The following is a 15,361-nucleotide window of genomic DNA, read 5'->3' as shown; positions in this document are numbered from 1 at the left end:
GAGGTGAGGGAAGGGTGACAGTCTTTGCCGTCCGGTCTTTGCCGCAGTTGTCACCTTCATCTTGTTGGGAGAGCCAAGAAAGGGGGGTGCCCAGGGATTCCAGTCCCACGGACCCTGGGTGTGCCAGGTTGCAGGCGTTTGAAGATGCAGACACACTCCTGCTAGGATAGTTCGTGTAACACATGGTGCTACCATGAGACACTCACATTCACATTTGCAGACCCCACTCTTCCTGCTGGACACTAGCGTGTGTCCCCGGCCATTACCGCACTGTCTGAATCGCTTTTGCTCTATGATGTCTTACAACGTGAAGTGAGTAGTTCTCCCGTGACGCTCACGGATCGACAGTCTTCCCGCTTTTTCTGTCAGTTTTAAAGAATCCAGGTCGGTCGTGCATCTCGTTTGCAAAACCAATTTTAATTTGTAAATGAATTGCTTGTATGAGAGACTCGACATCTTTGTGCTGGTTGATCTTCCTATTTAGGAACTTGGCATATTCCTTTTTTTTTTTTTTTGGTCGGGGGGCGGTCATTGGGTTTATTTACTTATTTATAATAATTTTTTTTTTATTTGATGGAGGGGCTGGGGATTGAACCCAGGACCTTGTGCGCCCTAGGCATGCGCTCCTGAGCTACACCCTCCCCCGCCCAGGAACTTAGCATATTTCCATCCATCCAGGTGTTTAATCTCTCCCAAATAATTTCTCTCTCTCAAATCGTGGATCTTTTAGGTCTGGTTACGTTTTATCGGTTTCCGTGACAGCGGACAGGTGGGACGCTCTTCCTGAGATGTGAGCACCCTGTCCTGGGCCACGCCCTCCATCCCTGTGGGTGGAGCGCCGAGTGTCGCCTGGTGGACAGGCTCCCATGGGAGGGCCCTTCCTGGTGTTGGCGTTTGGGTGGGAATGTCCCCGTTGTAACTTCCTCCTGTTCCAGCATCCTTGGTTCTCAGTTCTGCTGTCTCGACGACGCAAGCCTCCGTGGTCCCGTGCGGGTGCACGCGAGGGCAGCGAGGGGCGGGTGACACTATGGTGTCAACTGTCCCTTCTTCTTTAAGCTGTCGGCCGGCGCCAGCAGCAGCATTCAGAAGTGTTAAAATTGCTTAAAAAGCTTGGCCTCGTCTTCCATCCCGTTTCATTCGTGTATTTCTCACTTTGTCTTCACAAGCACCTTCTCACAAAACTTAATTTAAAAAAATTTTTTTTTGATTAAGGATATTCTGTCCTCTTTTAAGAAGCCCCAGACCTCATTCCAAACGGGCTGGACATTCCCCTCACGAGCGCTCCGGGTTGTTGAGTGTCTAAATAGTCACTGTTATGACTCTAAATATTCAGTGGGAGAAAGTTGGACCGAAGGAAAACTTGACGTTAACTCAGGAATTTCTGGAAGATACCAAAGACACGAAAGGGCAACCAAGAGGTCCTTTGTTTCTGGAACCCTTTGGAAGTAAGTTAAGGCATTTATTTATTTATTTTTTTTTGCCCAAGTTCGTATATTCTTTAAGATTTGACGTGTGTGTCGTGTCTGGCCGTGAAGCTGGGTGGGGAGTGTGACTTTGCCTGATGGGCGACTGGGGACGAGAGGGCGCCATTTCCCCTGTGGGTGGGCGCGCAGCCGGCCAGGTCGGCGCGGGGAGCTTGTAGGGCGTCGCCGGGGTCCAGGGAGGTGGGGATGTGGGGGCTCTGGGTGGGGCCTCTGGAAACAGAGCCTAGAGGTTTGTCTGCCTCGTGTCTGTTGGTCGGTCCTGGAGATCCTGGGTCTTGGGAACATTTCAGTTTATCAGTTCAAGTTCAAAAATCTTATGGTCTCTGTTTTATCAGTGTAATGTCGATGTGAAATTCAACATCCAATAGCCCAGAATGGTTGAAGCGGTGAGCAGTCTGACAGGTAATTCTTAGGTCGTCTTTGCTTCATTATAGATAAATTTATTTTGCCTATTGCAAAAAAAAAAAAAAAAAAGCCAATCTGCCAGGCACGTGTTGGAAATTTGAAGGCAGCTGCGTGAACAATGTGTTTGGAAGTGGTCCTGGGGCGTTTGGATTGGAATCCAGGAGAAGATGAAGTTCTCCGGGGAAGAGGGGACACGTCTTAGCGTCTGAGGGTTACAGGTGACCCAGAGGCTTCAGCTGCCATCCCGTCACCCCAGGTTCACTTCCCAACGTGACATTCCAGCCCATTATTTGAGTCACCTTTTTTTTTTTTACCTTGAGTTTTTTAACTCTTTTTTTAACCAGAATTCAGAGATGTTCCACTCAGAATACACCTTATCATGCTTCCCAGACTTACAAATCTTTGAGGGTGAGAGCAGGCACCTTTAATAAAACGCCTCCGTGCGTGCAGCTCATGCCCAGCTTTGAGCAGACAGCTGATCACACGCCAGGAGTTTCCCTTTTGATCCCAGAAGACCAGCGTGCCCTGCATGTGTCGCAGGCTTCACAGCTTGCAGGCGGCCGACGCGTTCAGCGTCCGACGGTCGGAGAGCTGTTGGACGTGCCGTAGTTGGAGATAACTGTATTCTTGTCGATCATTTTCTGGGTGCGATGCTGAGTCTGTCCCTGCATTAGCTCACTGCATCCTCACAGACGCCCTGGGGGGAGGTACAGCCTCGTGCCGATTTCGGAGCTGGGGACACAGGCTGCTAAAGATGCTCATCGCCGGTGTGGGCTGACCTCCCCGCCGCGTCCTGGCCCGAGTGCGTCTCATTTAGGCGGAGGAAGATTCCGTGGCGTTCCAGTGCCGTGTGTTAAAATCCTCAGGGAGGCGGCCTTTCTGTCCCCTGCGTTGCGGAGGGGCCAGGGTGAGGGACACCGTTGTCCGGGGGGCTCAACACTCACTCCGGCAGGGCCGGCGTTTGTCTCGGTCCCCACCCTGTCCTCCACGCCTCGCACAGCGCCTCGGCCCGCAGGAATGGGAGCTGGATAAATGAGCCAAAGGCAGTGGCCGGGATTCAACGTGCAGGTCGCCTGCTCTCCCTCCCTCCCTCCCGGGGGACACTCAGGGGCCACGTGGAGGAGCTCGCGGCACGGGGCACCGGACACCGGAACCCGGTCTGGGATGCGGGATGGTGGCGGTCCCCGTGGGCAGGGCTGAGGGCGGCGGCCTGGCAGGGCCCGGCGAGGAACGTGCGCGCTGATCAGCGCTCGCAGCCTGCCTTGTGGGTGACCTTGGCCTTGAAGAGGCCTGTTCCTTACCCGCCGCGTGCGGGAAGCCGACGGGCAGTGACCTGGGAGCCCAGTGACTTCCCAGGGCTCCTCTGTTTGTCCCTGCGGTCAGGTGACGTGGTGACTCCAGACGTGCCTCTTGTGGACTTCTTCCAGAGTCCATCTTTGAAAGGATCTCCTTGAAAAACAATATTCTGTGTGTCTCTTTTAAAAAACGTTATCCCGGGGTGCAGAGCGTGAAGTCCACGTCGGTGCGAGTTCAGTGCGTTCAGTGACAGCCTCTTTCTTTGCCTTTCCAGCCTTGGATTTGCACGCCATGCTGAACCCGAGGACGGGGCTGCGGGGAGCAGCGGGCCCGTGACCTTGACCGTGACCAGCCGCTGCTCCTCACCTGGGTCCTCCCAGTCCAGCCGGGCGGCCGCCAGACACGCAGGGCCTGGGCGAGCCTCCAGCAGGTAAGCCTTGGGTGACCTCCACCGGTGGCCGGGGCTTTTCTTTGCAGGAGACCCATCTGGTCTGTTAAGTACTGATTCAGGGGAGGTCAGTAAGGGCGTCGGGTCACAATAGGCCGTTTCTTCCAGGGTTTCTGCAGGGAGCCCCCTCCTGCTCTGTGGCCTCCCCTCCCCTCCCCGTCTTTGCTCTCTGAGCTGAGCTGGGTGGGGCTGGGGGATCCCCAGGGGCTGCCCCCGTAGCTCGGCGATGAGGACACACGTCTCATGTTGTCCAGGGCAGGGCTTCACCTGCAGCGGGCATTGTGGAAATGCACCAGCCCGGCTGTGGGGTCCTTACCATGCTGTCAGCGGGTCCCAGGTCTTCCTTAGAGGGTTGAGGCTGGAGTCGTCTTCCAGCCAACGCGCCTGCTGGAACCTTCACCCCAGGGTGGATGGCGGGTACTGGAGAGTGTATCAGTCAGTGCTGCCATGTAACAAATAGCACCTTCTGGGCAGCTTGACAACAGATGTGGATTTCCTCCCAATTCTGGGGGGGGGGCAGAAGTCTGAGATCAAGCTGTCGGCAGGGCTGGTTTCTTCGGCGGCGTCTCTTGGTGCGTAGAGGGCCGTCTCCTCCCTGTGTCCTCTCAGGATGTGTCTCCATCTCGTCTCGTGATCTGTTTCTGTCTCCTCTTAGAAGGACACCAGTCGTATATGGGATTAGGGTCCCTGTAAAGACCTCATTTTACCTTCATTACATCTTTCAAAGTGGTGTCACCAAATACAGTCACATTCTGAGGCCCTGGGGTTGAAGTCTTCAATGTGGCGATGTTTGAACTAGCCCCTAACAGAGGGACCCCCGGGCCAACGGGCTGAAGAGGGGCTGGGGAGTTGGGGTCCACAGTCCTTGGTACGGGGGTTGTGGGGTGTCTCCATCTTGCCCTCCTCCCTTTCCCACCTCATTTCTCCTTTTCATCACCTGCCTTCCCGACCTCTTGCTCCCCGTGGCATTTACTGCCCACAGCGCAGAACGGAAGGATGTTTAACGCTTCAGGCTCACTCAGCAGGTTCTTCCCAAGGCTCAGCCTTACCCCAGGTGCCAAGTGCCATTTCGCATGTCCTGTTCCAAGTTCCAGAAGAACACGTGTGAAGTTTTCGTGTTTCTCTGGAAGCGGACATGACAGCCGATTTTTCCTGGGGTGGTGAGTCGGCAAGGATGAAGAAATAGAGGGGGTCCATGAAGACAGGGACGAGTCCCCCTACGGGGTTAGAGGAGCCATATTATCTCCAGCCCCCACCCTCACTCCCATGGACTGCGAACTTCTCGAACTTTCGCAGCCCCCGTACGTGTGCTCCGTGGCTGATTTCAGCATGCCCTCTCCGGTGTCCGAGGCTCAGGGCACGGGGCCGGGCGTCTGGGACCTTGTCTTCACTCTGCGGGCGGCGTGGGCACACGGAGGATCCTGGCCATCCGGGGTCTGGGTGATGCACCCACGCTGGTCCTTCACCTGTGACACCAGAGCCCTTACGAGTGGCGCTGACATGCCTGGAGGCCAGGGCCTGGGTTCTGACCAGCCTTCACGGTGTTGAAGAGACCCACCTGAAAAAGGTAGGAGATACCCCTGAGCGCCCCGAGCCCCGTCTTCTTGGGCCATCTGACCAGCCTACACCTTGTGTCGCTCCTCCTGGTGGTCCTAGGCGAACGCAGCCCCCTCCCAAGGCGGGAGCCCGATCAGGCACCTCTGGGCGGGGACACAGTGTGGAAGCGCAGCCTCGCTTCACAGCTAATCCCCCCGTTTGGGGTTTGAAATCGAATTATCAACGGCGGCTTTCGCAGTGGGGTCCCCCGACGTGGGAAGCACGGCGTGGGGAGCTGCATCTGTCCGTGGGGGTCCTGCCCTGCTTGGATTGAGCTGGACTCTCAGAGGGACCACAGAGTGTGACCCCAAGATTGCTCTGGGGGGGAATCCCCCAAAAGTTCCAAGCTGCACACCCCTCCCTTGACCGCGGTTGCTCGCTCCGATGCCCTCTCCTCCAGCCCGAGGAGGGCTCCCACAGCTGGGCTGGGGCCTGGAGCTCCCGAGGCCCTCGAGGGGCAGGGCAGGGGGCGCGGGCACCTGTTTGCTCCCTGTGTCACAGCTCTCAGTGATGCGGTTCTCCGGGGAGGAGCCAAGGTGGAAAGTCTTCGGCTTTCTAAAGCCAGTTTGTCCTCTCGCGTGGCTGCACCCTGAGTCCTGGCCTGGTCCCTAAATGCTCCCAGATGGGGTGGGGGGCGTGCAGGTCTGTGGGCTGTGCCCCATTAACCAGGGTGGGTTGCCCACGGGTGGGACCAGGTGTCCTTTACCAGGCGGGGGTGGCGCTGGGGTGTGGGGACTACAGGCAGCGTGGTGACCAGAGGGCAGGATGGGACCACGTCCCTGCTGAGACGGAGGTGGACGCCGCGGGGGTGAGTGAGGTCACTTGGAAGACGGAGCTGTGTGCAGACTGGCGTGGGGACCAGAGGGCCTCCGGGAGCACCTCCGTGTGACGGGCAGGAGGACTTTCCGTGGAGCCCAGGAGGAGCCCCGAGAGGAGTGGGGTTCGGGCAGCTGAGACAGTCTCCCTGGAGAGCGTGGGGCCTCTCAGACAGTCAGTGCACAGCTTTGAGGGGTGGAGGCAGTGAGTTTAGAAGATCCTTTATCAAGGTTTGTGCAGACGGATGCAGACAGACGGCAAAGCCGAGAGGGGAATGACCGAGAGGAGTCCCTGTTCTGGGGAGTCTGCGTCCTAGCCCCGGGCCCTGGATTTGGGCAGAGGACAGCTGGAGGACGGGCTGCCCGGCTGGGGTGATGTCCTGTTGAAACTCGCAGAGCCCATTTCACAGGACTCCCTTTCAAAGGATGGAGAACGGGAAATCGTGGGTCATTGTCACACACGTGGGCAGATTTACACCCTCGTGCTTAATGACACACCGTTTGAAACGATGGGGTCATTCTTTGCAGCAGGTAATCGTGATGGTCATTCAGCCCCCTCCCACGGATGCCTGCAGGAGAAAAGACTGAACTTAAGGATTCTTTCTATTTGCATAGGAGGGGGAGGGTATAGCTCGAAGGGCTGGAGTGCATGCTTAGCATGCAAGAGGTCCTGGGTTCCAGCCCCAGCATCTCCTCTGAAAAAAAAGAAACAAACAAATAAACCTAATTATCCCACCCCCCACACACAAATACATGTTTTTACAAAAAAAAGTTAAAAATCTTAAAAAAAAAATTGCACGGGAAAAAAATAATGGATTTTTAAAAAGGCAAAAACGTACGAAGCACAAGCTTCCAGTTGGGATTCCGTTACAGCATTTTGAGTAAATGATGGTGTATTCAGTTCAAACAGCTCCGTGGCGGGAGGTCCCGCTCCCCAGCCCCCACAAAGTGAGGTGTGACTCTTCAAAGCTTTCTTGCAATTTTCTCCCGATTTTTTTTTTTCCTTTGCAAACATCATAAAAAAAAGGACTAATAATTGTAAAGGAAAGAGATGAGAAGGGTGGTCCTTACAGGCAGAAACACCCACAGCACTTAAAGCAATGCAAGGCTTCAAGATTTTATTTTCACGGGTTACCTGGGGTTTTTAAAAACTGCCGGAAATGGATTGGATGTGGGTGGGGACCAGCAATGGGGGCGAGCTCAGCCAGTGTGCAGTGAGCACGCAGTGCCTTGCAGGGCCCAGCCCCAGACTTTCTGATTTAGTCGGTTTGCATCTGGGCTGCAGAATTTGCACGTTTACACGTTTCCAAGTGATGCCTGGGCTGTCCGCCTGCAATTTATTGAAAACCCCAGGACAGTAGGCATCTGGTTAAGAGCGTGGACTTCTGGCCTGAGCTCTCTGACCTCCTTCAGGCCTTCCCATCACTACGACCTTGACCCTCACACTTCATTTTCCTCTTGTAAACAGTGGGAATCCTCCAAGGGTGCTCTCTGTAGGTGTGTGCATGTTGTGTTTGCACACACACGCGTCTCACTGCAGCCCTGGCTGTTGTGTGTTTCAGTTTGGCTTTTGGTCATGGATCTGTTTGCTTGCTCTGTGTCGCTCCCTTTTCTAGCTTGCCTTTTAAAGCTTGTCTATTTCAATTTGGCTTTTTTTTTAACGTCAGAATATTTTTGAGTATTATTTTGAAAAGAAAGGAATGGGATGGTTGACATTCCTGGTCCCGGTCATCCGTCTTCTGAATCAATTTTTTCTGCTTTGAATGCTTCTTCATCTCCCTTTGATGTTTAAAGTATTCCTCGTTTCTTTTTATCCTCTTATGATGATTTGAAATGCGAATATTCTGCTTTCAGTGCTACAAGTGACTGCTTTAATGTATCACGAACATTGCTCAATTATACTTCTCCTCGTAAAGGGCAGGGTCTTCTGGCCTTTATGAAGGGTGCAGCTTTCCTTTGAAAAAGTCCTGCAGTGATTTATTTTAAGATTTGAAACTTCTCTTTTTTGATTGTAATTTTCTGTGTTTTTCTTTTCTTTTTTTAAAATTGAAGTACGATTAATTTGCAGTGTGTTAGTTTCTGCTGTAAAGCATAGTGATTCAATTACACACATATATATTCTTTTTCAGATTCTTTATCATTATATGTTATTACAAGATATTGAATACAGTTCCCTGTGCTGTACAGCACGGCCTTGTTGTTTGTTTTAAAAATAGTAGTTTGTATCTGCAAATCCTGGACTCCCTAATTTGTCCTTGCCCCCCACCGTTTCCCCCCTGGTAACTGTAAGTTTGTTTTCTATGTCTGTGAGTCTCTTTCTGTTTCGTAAATAAATTCATTTGTGCCATTTTTTTTAAGATTCCACAGATAGGTGATCTCATATGGTATTTGTCTTTCTCTGTCTGACTTAGTTCACTTAGTATGACAATCTCCAGGTCCATCCATTTGTTGCTGCAAATGGCATCATTTTATCCTTTTTCATGGCTGCGTAGTATTCCATTGTATAAATATACCACAGCTCCTTTATCCAGTCATCCGTCTGTGGACATTTAGGCTGCTTCCATGTCTTGGCTATTGAAAATAGTGCTGCTATGAACACTGGGGTGCAGGTGTCTTTTCAAATTAGAATTCCCTCTAGATACATGCCCAGGAGTGGGATTGATGAATTATATGATATGTCTTTTTTTTTTCTTTTTAAAAAAATGATAAATACTTTTCCTAGTCTTACTGAGATAGAGTTGACATTCAGCCCTGTATCAGTTTACGGTGTACAGCAGAATGGTTTGACTTAAATTTGTTCTGAAACGATTACCAGAACATTGAATTTATAAACCAAATTTTATTATTTAACCTGTCCAGACACAATTATGCTACTTAGTTTTATAAATTATACATCATACTATGAGTCTATCCAGTCCTCCTCCCTGGGTGTCCCTCCTGCCTGCTGTCCAGGTGTCGCAGGGAGCAAGGCTGAATGTTTGAACAAGGAGGGATTTGCTAACTGCCCGCAAGTGGATGAGGACTGATGCCGGGTGCTGGCTGTGGCCGTGAAGTGGGGGTGACCGGGTGATGAGCTTGTCGGGTCGGCAGAGGCTGGCATGCTGGCTGTCCCCTGAGGGTCCTGTGGGGGGGGGGTGAGGGGACAGCCTTGGTGACGGGGGAGAGAAGAGAAAGGAGGGGACGCTGTCAAGAGTACAAAGCCGACTTCCCGAGCAGCAGTGGCAGACTTTCCCAGCAGTCTTAAATGCACCTTTTGAATCTGTGGTTACATAAAATTAGAAAGGGTGCAATCACCCAGTCTGTGATTCAGGGGTCCTGGGAGCATGTTTCCCCAGGAGTGGGCCAGAGTTTCAGGTGGGCACTGGGGAACAGTGTGGAGTGGGTGGATTGCTGACCCTGAGCCCGGAGGGAAGGTGTGTGGACAGGTGCGGGGTGAAGGGGCGGCCGGCCCCTGGGCAGGGGCCTCCGCGCTGCAGGTGGGCGTGTGCGCAGAGGACAGCCGGTGGGTGAGCTTGGAGGCGGGACGGTGACCACAGACCCAGCCCTGACCCTATTTTCAAATTGTGGGTTTCAGCGCATCGCTGTGCCTTGAAATCAAATCAGTTGTGAGCAGCATCTGTAATGAGGAAGACGGAGCAGAAGAGGGAGGACCAGAGGGGGCTGCGTGGAGCCTTTGTGCTCGCTGAGCCCGGGCGGGGCGGGGGGCAGGGGAGGGGACAAGGATCCTTCAGTGTTCTCCCTGCATCCTGGCTGTCTTTCGAATGTCAGAGCCATCGTGGTGGCATAGGGAACACTGCAGAGACTAAATCCACCTCAGATGTCATCTGTCATCGGTTATGATGGAAGACAGGTCGCGGTCGGCCAAAGTCCCTGGGACTTCGGGTAGGAACCCAGCACGCTTTTCCCAAAAAGTGCTACTGAGTGCCCCAGTTTTCAAGTTCCTGACAGTTGCATCATTTTCGTCTGGTACAAGTCGCCCCGAAGATGGGGAAAGAAAAAAAAAAAAAGAATTGAAAAGAAAAAAGCCAAGTCCGTATTCAGCAGCTGGGTCCAGAAGTGTCAATATTGACAGTGCGAAGAAAACTGTTGACTCTCGAATCGGCAAACTTTTGACTTTGCCCGGACTGTTTTCCTGAACTGCAGTCCAAGGAGGAAGAGAGTGTGAACTTTTACGAGGAAGATCATTTAAATTTTTATCCCAGGTTCAAAACTCAGTGAAAATGGACAGACTCCAGTCCATTATTTACAGTGGAATTCTTGCCAAGGAAGATTTAACCTTCAGAATTACCCCCCGGGACGAAGGCAGCAGGCTGAATTCGCCAGTAAACCCCCTTTAACCAAAGGAATAAAAAAAGACAAATTATTGGTACAATTTTTCAGTCGTTCTACAAACGATGAATGAGAATGCCTTTTGTCATCACAGATACAAAGTTGCAATGCCTTCCTGGTTAGGAAACTGTTTCTCAGTTACCCGTGTGAAACACATCATTTTCACAAGTGCTCGTGACCCGGGGGTGAGTTGTGGACTTTTCCGCCTTGGTGTCTCACGGTCTGTCCTTATTCCAGGTGCTGTGACGCGGTCCGTGTCATTTGGAGACGAGGAAGATCCTATGGCTGTAGCTGGCTGTCCAGACTCCTTCTTGCACCATCCTTACTACCAGGTACGGCTGAGCGTGGCTGTCAGGTCCCCGCGCTGGTGTTGGCCGAGGGCCCCAGCACAGGTGCATTTGCTAACCTGTCCCACTCCGTCGCTGCCGGGCCGACAAAGAGATGCCCAAGCCGGGGGGCGGTCCACCAGGCACCATTGCGTGGTCTTCTTTGCTTTGCCCTGGGAGAGCTTGTCACTGGGTCCCCTTTGACCATGGCATCCTTTTCTAAAAGGTGTTCATTGCAGCGCAGACTTGTCTGCGATGACGCGGGCACTTGGTCGTCCCCTGCTGGGCCCCCCAACATCTCCAGAAGGCGGGTGGGGACGGTGGCGGATGTTGGGATGAGTGAGTTCACAGGGCGCGGCCGGGGACCCTTCCCTGATGGCGTCCTTCCCCGCCGTGGTGTCAGGCGGGGCTTTGTGGGGGACCGGGCTCCCCCAGACCTCGGCACGGGCTGCTGGGCAGGTTCCACCTGTCAGTTTCCTTCCTCCGCTGAAGCCGACTTGCATTTGAACTTGCACTTTAGGACGTAGAGGGAGCCGTTCATCCTCAGCTCTCTGGATTTGGCGAGGGAGTCTGGGTTGATCCCGACCCATCCTTCAGCCTTGCAAAGACTGGTACCCATGTCGCTCTCCGTTCTCCCAGTGGGAACCCGACGTTTTGTGTGCTGTCCACCCTCCATCCGAGTTTCATTGTCTCTGACCTTCTTTCTCTCCCTTCGCCTGTGGAGTCTCTTGTTAGCTCCAAGGATGATAATTGGCCCGTAGCGTCATGGCTGCTGACAGATGTCTTTGTCGTTGTTTGGGGGGTGTCAGAGAGAAACACACTGTCGGGGAGAGAGTGAAGGTTAGGAACACTGTTCCCCGTGATTACGGGGTTTGAGACAAAGCCAGAATCACTTTGTGGTGAGAAAAGAGGGTCACAACCTTAGCGGAGCCGGGGTGACCACTGGCCTGTTTAGTGGGTGGGCTCTGCTCCAGGCCTTGCCCTCTGCCTCTCGCGTGACCGTTCTCTGCTTCTCAAAGAGGCCGTGGTTGCCTCATCTTGTGGGTTAAAGCTCCGTGTTGTGTCCACGGGTTGTGGGCTCAACTCCCATGTGGCCAGTTAGCTTTGGCCGGTTCTCTGGGCCCAGAACGCACCCCTCACCCCAGCCCCCCGCCTCCTCGCACTTCGCACCGTTAGCCCCAAGGGGATGGCTTCAGTGACCTGCCAGGGAGACGCGCCCCGGGGACGCGTGTCTGCAGGGTAGCTGGGCAGTGTCTGCTTCCCTGGTACAGAGCAGAGCTGAAGGGCCACGGGATGTCGGGCAGGTCCCAGCGCTAAAGTGGCCCTTTGAGCTCATCCCACCGGCATCCCCGACTTCCTCTGGGCCAGACAGATGGCAGAAGAGCCAGCTGCTGGCGGCACCTGGCTTCCAGGCCACGTTAGCTGCGTGCGGGCCCGCGGCCCGAGGCCCCTCTGCCGGAGCCAGGGAGCGGCGGCCCGGCCTGGGCACGGCCGCCACTGTTCCCATCACCCCGGGAGGAAGCGCTGTGTCATCTTCAGTGGCTTCCGAGGGCCGTGTCGTGCTCTCGGAAGAATCCAGCACTTGACTTGGCAGCGCTCATCCTCTGTTCCTGGAAAATCAGACGCGCGTTCCAGAATTTCTCAGAAGAGCCGATGATTTACAATGAGTTCACTCTTGAGTAACCGGCGGTTACAGCCAATTAGATAAACCTCCCCACTTTTTATAGGGGGAGAATTTCTTCTTAAGATCTTCCACGAACGGATCATTTTCCCCTTCTAGCCGCTCGCTGAAGGCTGTGGCTTGGATTAGGTGTGGGGTTCAGCGCGTGAGTCGCTGCAAACTCGGGGTTTTTCCTGCACGCACAGGCACCTGAGAGCCCGGGGGCTTCTGCATCCCCGGCTTTCGGCTTCAGTGATGACGTCCGAGCAGCAGATTGGCGTGGGGGCGGGCTGGGGGGCAGGGATGGGCGGCGTCGCTGTTTGAGGTTCCTCCTTTAAACTGTGCAGTTGTCGCCCTGCGGCCCTGCGGGAAGTCACACAGTGTTTCAGTTTCCCTGCTGGAAGGGGGTTTGTGGTGTCCGGCGTGTGGGGGCTAGAGGAAGTCCGGTCCAGGGCCGTGAGCTTTAATTCCTTGGATGCTGACGGAACACCATCCGGATGCCATGTGCGGTGTCAGTGCTGACAGTGGGCCAGGTGGACGTGGCAAAAGTGGTGAATAAAAGAGTCGTGAATAATAACAATGATTCTGAAGCAAATAAGACAGCGGGAGAGGAGCCGGGGGCCAGGGACCTCCCCAGGGAAGTGCCCAGAGCTGAGGGTGGTGCCCAGGCAGGCCTGGGAATGGTGCTCTTTTGGGGACCAGAGGCCAGAGTGTCTGGCCCAAAGAGCCGCAGGGGGGGGGGTGTGGGTTTAAGTCATCCAAGAATGAGAGGTCTTTGGGGTCTTATAAATTGAGGCCTACAACCCACTGTCTGCAGCTGTAAAACCCCCAGAGCTCTGAACCAAGAAGTTCCCTCGTTTCTCACGTCACAGCAGGGCCCGCCCCACCCCATCAGAGCTGTGTCCCCCGGGCACGTGGTGGGTGAGGTCCTGGGCCCCCCAGGACCCCGCATCACCTTCTGCAAGTGTCCACGTGTCCATGCTGGCCCTGCCGTTCTGAAATGCTGCAAATGGCATTATTTAGTCCTTTTTGACAGCTGAGTACTATTCCATTGTACAAATATACCACATCTTCTTTATCCAGTCATCTGTTGATGGACATTTAAGCTATTTCCACGTCTTGAATGTTGTAAATAGTGCTGCTGTGAACACTGGGGTGCAGGGTCTTTTTGAATTAGGGTTCCCTCTGGATATATGCCCAGGAGTGGGACTGCTGGATCATATGGTGGTTCTATTTTTAGTTTTTTGAGGAACCTCTGTGCTGTTCTCCATGGTGGCCGCACCGTTTACATCCCAACCAACAGTGTTGCTCCCTCACGTTTGTCTTGACCACTTGCTTTGCACAAAGCCCCCTGGAAGATTCACCTCAAGGGAGCATGGCCTGACCTGTCCGCGGTGCCCTTCACCTTGCTTCTGGAAGCTTCTCTCTGCCCCACCCAGCTCTGCCTCACACCTGCTGTCAGGGGAGCCGTCACACCTGGTCCAGGTGTGGTGTGGGAACCCACGTGGGATGCAGTGCGGACCCAGTGCTCTCAGTCCGCCTCCACATTCTTGCCCGGGGCTGCAGTCACACCGGCCTTCTGCCCTGCATGTGCCAGAGGGACACAGAGATGGGGAAGGGTCACCACTGAGGGTTACATCATATGAACCCCTGGGGCCTTTTCCTGGTTAACCAGGGCAGTGAGAACCCTTCCCAGATTCTAGGATTGTTGTCGGAGAAGTTCCAGGCAGAGATGCGTCTCCTGGTTCTGCTGATCGAGGGCAGGTGTGGGGGGCCCGGGTTTGAGTGTAGACGGTGTGGCAGAGCAAGGCGTGCCGAGAGAGAAGGTGGGGAGCTTCGGGCGGAGGAAGCCGGGTGTCTGGTGCTCTGCGCGCCCCCCGAGGGGGCTCTCAGGATTGGATCCCCTCCACAGACGAGGAGCTGAAGCTTGGAGGTGTGAGGGGCTGTGGCCCGGCTCAGTCCCGGGGATTTTGACCCAGATCTCCCCAACTTCAAGGCTGGGCTCTCATCAGCCTCCTTGTCGCTCAGCACTTAGTGACTCCCCCCGTGAATTCCAGACCCTTGTGTGGCTGTGGCCCGGTTCCCTCTGCCCCCTGGAGGAATTCAGCCTGTGGGTGGCATTTGGCCCTGGTCCTCTGAGGCTCCCTGAAGCTCAGTGTGTGTGTGTGGGGGGGATGGTCAGCTTCTGTGATGGAGGAGGGACAAGGGACCAGGATGGGAACAGGGAGTCCTGTGGGCTCGCATCCCGGACGGAGTTGCTGGGGAGCCCAAGGTGGATTCAGGTCCTACCTGCTGGCCGCTCTCACAAATGGATGTCGTATCATTGATAGATGGGGGACCCTCTAAATTAGGAAGCCACCCATGTGCAGGTCCTTGCCATCGACTGTGGAAGAATGCGTTCCCAGCGGAGGCAGAGGGACCAAGTGAACAGCCACTTTATTGTTCAGAGGAGGGAGCGGGAAGACAGCCCTGCAGCGGGGAGAAGGGAGGCAGGATGCCCGAGCGGGGAGCCGCTGGCCGAGGTGGCCGGTGGGGACAGCGCCGGCCGCGGCTCTCGCCACGTGGACTTTGATGGGTAGCTCCTGCCGTCAAGTCCTTGCTCTGGGCGGTGCTGGGGCCAGCCACCCTTGTCTCCATCCTCGTAGGTGGCTTTCACGGCGCTGGGGTGGGGGGGGCATGCCACTTAGCAGCTAACACGTTACAGTGAGCGGATAATGAGGCTTGAGCACCATCTTGGGCTCCGCTGGTTCTAACCAGCTCTTGTTTCTTCTCTGCAGCTGCCTCCTGAGGCTCAGATCAGAGTAATATTCAATTTCTGTTTGAGGGAGGCGCGGGGGCACGTATGGTCCTGGGGGCAGTGACAGCCTTGGTAACCAGGGCCCCCCCCGAGTCTGCGCTGACTGCTCCCCCCTTGTCTCTGCACCCCCTCCCTTCCCTGGTGAACAGCTGTTTGAATCTGCCCTTTGGGACTCCGGGCGGCTGCATGAAGCCTGTTTCCTACA

At 54.6% G+C, this 15,361-nt stretch overlaps 1 protein-coding gene across 4 annotated transcripts in view; it reads left to right on the top strand.

Annotated features, from left to right (window-relative positions):
• The window catches only part of GRB10 (growth factor receptor bound protein 10), a 112,849-nt gene that overhangs the window by 20,188 nt on the left and 77,300 nt on the right, over positions 1-15,361 (top strand). For all 4 annotated transcript variants that reach the window (XM_072955484.1, XM_072955483.1, XM_072955482.1 and 1 more), the window contains exons 2-3: positions 3,460-3,615; positions 10,611-10,705. In XM_072955484.1, the coding sequence (XP_072811585.1) occupies positions 10,655-10,705 (51 nt within the window). In that variant the 5' untranslated portion in view covers positions 3,460-3,615; positions 10,611-10,654. The remainder of the gene's footprint in view (positions 1-3,459; positions 3,616-10,610; positions 10,706-15,361) is intronic.

This window comes from Vicugna pacos, chromosome 36 (assembly GCF_048564905.1).
Source record: "Vicugna pacos chromosome 36, VicPac4, whole genome shotgun sequence".
Taxonomy (NCBI): domain Eukaryota; kingdom Metazoa; phylum Chordata; class Mammalia; order Artiodactyla; family Camelidae; genus Vicugna; species Vicugna pacos.
Note: the sequence above shows the minus strand (reverse complement) of the source record. Positions and strands in the feature narration are given on the sequence as shown.